Below are 4,021 nucleotides of genomic sequence, written 5' to 3' on the forward strand. Positions count from 1 at the left end.
GTGTTGTCTACTCCCAGATGCCCACCCAAGACATGAGAATGGGCCAGATCTTATACCCTATGCCTATAGGGACCCATCATCAACAATAGCTCTCTCAATTCCTCATCTTGGTTTAGTGACCCAATAAAGCAGCTCCGCATTTAAAATGAAATATGGATCCTCAGCCTCATTATCCCCGTTTTTGTCCTCATCAGCAAAGACACACAGGGGGAACTCATCTGCAGCCGGCTGCGATGGGGATTTATGGTTGAGCTTACTTCTGTCTGAGTCACTTCTTACCCCCGCATTCCGCCATAAGTCCCAGAGCAGGCTAAAGTCCAGCCCTATTATCATCAGGTGTAGCAGATCCTTAACCCCCCGTCTTCATGCGACTCGGCCCCACAGTTTTTATAGTCACTCTAGCAATGTGGTAGTCCTTGGCATCCTCGTGAACACAACAGACGCCTGCATTATTTCCGGGGATCAACTGGTGGGGAAGTGTGGCCCTTACCAGAGTGCTTAAATGGAGTCCCAATACCAGTACGACATTTATTGTCAAGAGACATGACTGCTTCCCCTCCCCGGGCTGATAGTTCACACTGCAGGCAGGATAGGCATAGAACAAATATCTTCCTAGACTGCAGTCCACCTGCTTGGAGGACATAGGACAACGGGTGGCTAGGTGTCCAAGATTGTGGCATCTCTAGTAAACCATGTATTTAGCAGTGGCCTTTGGCAATCCCTCAGCCACCCCCTGGGACATTGGGCTCTATGACCACTCTTAGATTCGGGCTCCTTCAGGTTACCCCAGTACGGGGATGTAACACCACCCGACTTCCTGAGGGACGTCTAGACCACCTTGTACCTTTCCTCTAGGCTAACCAAGTCATCCACATTCCGAAGGTATTCCTGGCCTAGGAAGGGAGTGAACAAATCTGTCCATGACAACCTGCTCAACCATCTGGGCTGGAGTGGACTCTGGCTGCAACCACTTCTGTACAAGATATATCAACATACGGAAAAAAGGAGTCCAAATGCTGTCACTTATATTTTTGATAAAAGGTAAATGTTTTATTGTGCTAACAAAATTTTTTTAGGTTATAAAACCTGATTTAAACAAGAGATAAAATCATAGTATAACAAAGGTACGGGTAACAAATTACCCCACACATCACCAACAAATGTACAGCTGAGGGTTGCAGGTTCACTATTCAATTAGAAACAACAATGGTGGTATATTACCTCCACCTGCTTTAATCTATTATACACTTCTGTACAAGATGTAGTAAGTCAAACATTTGAGAGCGAGGGGCTCGTCACCATAGTACACCAAGTAGGGGAACCATTTGTACTCTTGACAGACATGGAAACTCCCGCACGTGCCAGGATTTTAGTTTTTAATTTGATATACTCCTGTGCATCCTATAATGACAAATCATATTAATCCTTTTGGTGCTCGCCAGTTAGAAAGGGGACCAGCACTTCTGCCCACTGCTCAGGCGGTAGTTTCTCACGCTCTGCTACCAACTCAAAAACAGTCAAAAATGCCTACGCATCATCCCCTGGGGTCATCTCTTGTATCGCTTGTCTTACTGCTTTCCAGATGTACGAGTGATCACCTGCTCTTAGGGTAGGGCTGCCATGCTCCCACAATTGGCCTTCTGTGAAGAGCTCCAGCTGCCTCCTTAGAACCTCCTGATGCTGTCACTGAGGCTGTTGGAGCTGCTTCACCAACACTTTGTTTGCTGTTGACTGACTTGCTGCTGCTATTGTTGGACCTGGACTAGCTGCTTGATAAGCTCCTCCATGCTGTCTGTCATCGTCTCCAGGCCTATGGTTGCCTTTACCCAGGACATGCAGTTTGCCCATAATCGCTATACCTGTTCCGACCGCCTCACTCAGCGATACACTGAGGTAGACACGCGAACACTGTCTCTTTAAGATCTTCACTGATTTACTATACATGTGGCATAAACCATGATTAAGTAAAAATAAACACTGCCCTTTGAGCCAAAAAACAGGAAAACAAAACAAGTAACACAAAGCACATTCCTTATGGTAGCGAGGGTCCACTCGCTCAGGGTCAGCAAAACACAGGGTTCAGATGATCACAAACACTGCTGGAGTTATCCTCTCCAGACACACTGAACTGGCTGGAGGTGTGGGGATGGGAGGTGAGGGGCAGGTACTGTCCGCACATTGTGATCATCTACAGTCCCTATATCGTTGCTTCTTGCAGAGCCGCTGAGGGAAACATCTGATGAAAAAGGTGGTTTCATAAAACCTCACAAGCCCCTGTGTATATAGAGGAGCGGCCCCCGATCACACAGCACAATGGCAGCGCACACAAGCCTCCTCCTGGTGATCACCCTCTGCGCGGCCAAAGGTAAGGCCCTGCACCTGCCCGACCCCCGCACTCTGGTTCTGCAATGATGGGGGCAGCTGAGATTAAGCAGCTCAGCAGAGAGTATCACACAGGATAGGATTAGATACACGGCTCAGCAGTCAGTATCACACTGGAGAGGATTAGATACACGGCTCAGCAGTCAGTATCACACAGGATAGGATTAGATACACGGCTCAGCAGTCAGTATCACACAGAGGATTAGATACACGGCTCAGCAGTCAGTATCACCCAGGAGAGGATTAGATACACGGCTCAGCAGTCAGTATCACACAGTATAGGATTAGATACACAGCTCAGCAGACAGTATCACACAGGATAGGATTAGATACACAGCTCAGCAGTCAGTATCACACAGGAGAGGATTAGATACACGGCTCAGCAGTCAGTATCACACAGGAGAGGATTAGATACACGGCTCAGCAGTCAGTATCACACAGTATAGGATTAGATACACAGCTCAGCAGACAGTATCACACAGGATAGGATTAGATACACAGCTCAGCAGTCAGTATCACACAGGATAGGATTAGATACACGGCTCAGCAGTCAGTATCACACAGGATAGGATTAGATACACGGCTCAGCAGTCAGTATCACACAGGAGAGGATTAGATACAGTGATTTAACGCTCTCCTCTTTCTCCCCTAGCTGATTCGCTCATTTGCCGCTCTTGTAAGTCGCAGTTTGATAACGCGCAGTGTCAGGCTGCTGAGATCTGCAGTAAAGGTGAATCGTTCTGTAAGACGACAGTGGAAATATTCAAAATTGGTGAGCACTCATCATGTTTTATGATGATGGGGGTTGTAGTCCCTCATTCAGCTACAGCTGGGCTCTGCTCTGGATTGACTGTCTATAATCATTATAGACCCTGGTGATGACTGACAGGTCGTAGCCCCGCCCCTTTGTACTAATGAGTCCCATTACCAGGGAAGATCAGATGATGACATGTTGTTTTTCCTCTTGTAGCCGGGAACTATACGACCACCTATACGAAGGCTTGTGCGTCCTTCTGCTCTCCGATCACAGGATTCTCCACCAGCGTCTCCTGCTGCTCCACAGACCTGTGTAACGTCAGCGGCGGCGCCAGCATCAAGGCCAGCTCTGCCGCCATCATCCTGGCGCTGGGATCCCTCCTGACAATCCTGAGGAGCTCAGTCCTGTAACCGCAGAACACAGAAATAGAGATCGGAACTTCATGGACATACATTTCATTATTGTATCTAAGATCTCCGCTTGTGCAGCGTAGCTACTGGGGGGCAGAGGGGCCGTTGCCCCGGGCCCTGTCACATGAAGGGGAGCAGGAAGTGCCGAATCCCCCGCCTGACTGAGAATCTGCATGCTGGTGGCACCGGGGGGTGAATGTGAGAGGATGAGGGTATTGTAAGGGCTGAGGTGAGGGGGACAGGGCACTGGGGGTGAATGTGGGAGGATGAGGGTATTGTGGGGGTGAGGAAGACAGGGCCCTGGGGGTGAATGTGGGAGGATGAGGGTATTGTAAGGGCTGAGGTGAGGGGGACAGGGCACTGGGGGTGAATGTGGGAGGATGAGGGTATTGTGGGGGTGAGGAAGACAGGGCCCTGGGGGTGAATGTGGGAGGATGAGGGTATTGTAGGGGTGAGGGGGACAGGGCCCTGG

General features: G+C 49.3%; 1 protein-coding gene across 2 annotated transcripts; it reads left to right on the top strand.

The window, feature by feature from the left end:
- The first annotated feature begins 1,064 nt into the window (after window positions 1-1,064).
- Window positions 1,065-3,804, top strand: LOC143781689 (lymphocyte antigen 6E-like). Of its 2 annotated transcripts, none has more exons than XM_077268417.1 (3): window positions 1,065-2,365; window positions 3,035-3,154; window positions 3,353-3,804. In XM_077268417.1, exons 1-3 carry the CDS (start codon window positions 2,314-2,316, stop codon window positions 3,547-3,549), a joined length of 369 nt encoding a protein of 122 aa, XP_077124532.1. In that variant the 5' UTR covers window positions 1,065-2,313; the 3' UTR covers window positions 3,550-3,804. The 2 variants fall into 2 exon arrangements, with proteins under 2 accessions (XP_077124532.1, XP_077124533.1); XM_077268418.1 differs by having other exon boundaries at window positions 3,035-3,112.
- Window positions 3,805-4,021: the final 217 nt, after the last annotated feature.

Source organism: Ranitomeya variabilis, chromosome 6, assembly GCF_051348905.1.
Source record: "Ranitomeya variabilis isolate aRanVar5 chromosome 6, aRanVar5.hap1, whole genome shotgun sequence".
Taxonomy (NCBI): Eukaryota; Metazoa; Chordata; class Amphibia; order Anura; family Dendrobatidae; genus Ranitomeya; species Ranitomeya variabilis.

Bases quoted from the DNA above. Each gene is read 5' to 3' on its own strand.
- LOC143781689 (XM_077268417.1), top strand. From the start codon at position 2,314: ATGGCAGCGCACACAAGCCTCCTCCTGGTGATCACCCTCTGCGCGGCC. The intron at 2,366-3,034 runs GTAAGGCCCTGC...TTTCTCCCCTAG, and splicing joins CACCCTCTGCGCGGCCAAAG to CTGATTCGCTCATTTGCCGC. The intron at 3,155-3,352 runs GTGAGCACTCAT...TTCCTCTTGTAG, and splicing joins AGTGGAAATATTCAAAATTG to CCGGGAACTATACGACCACC.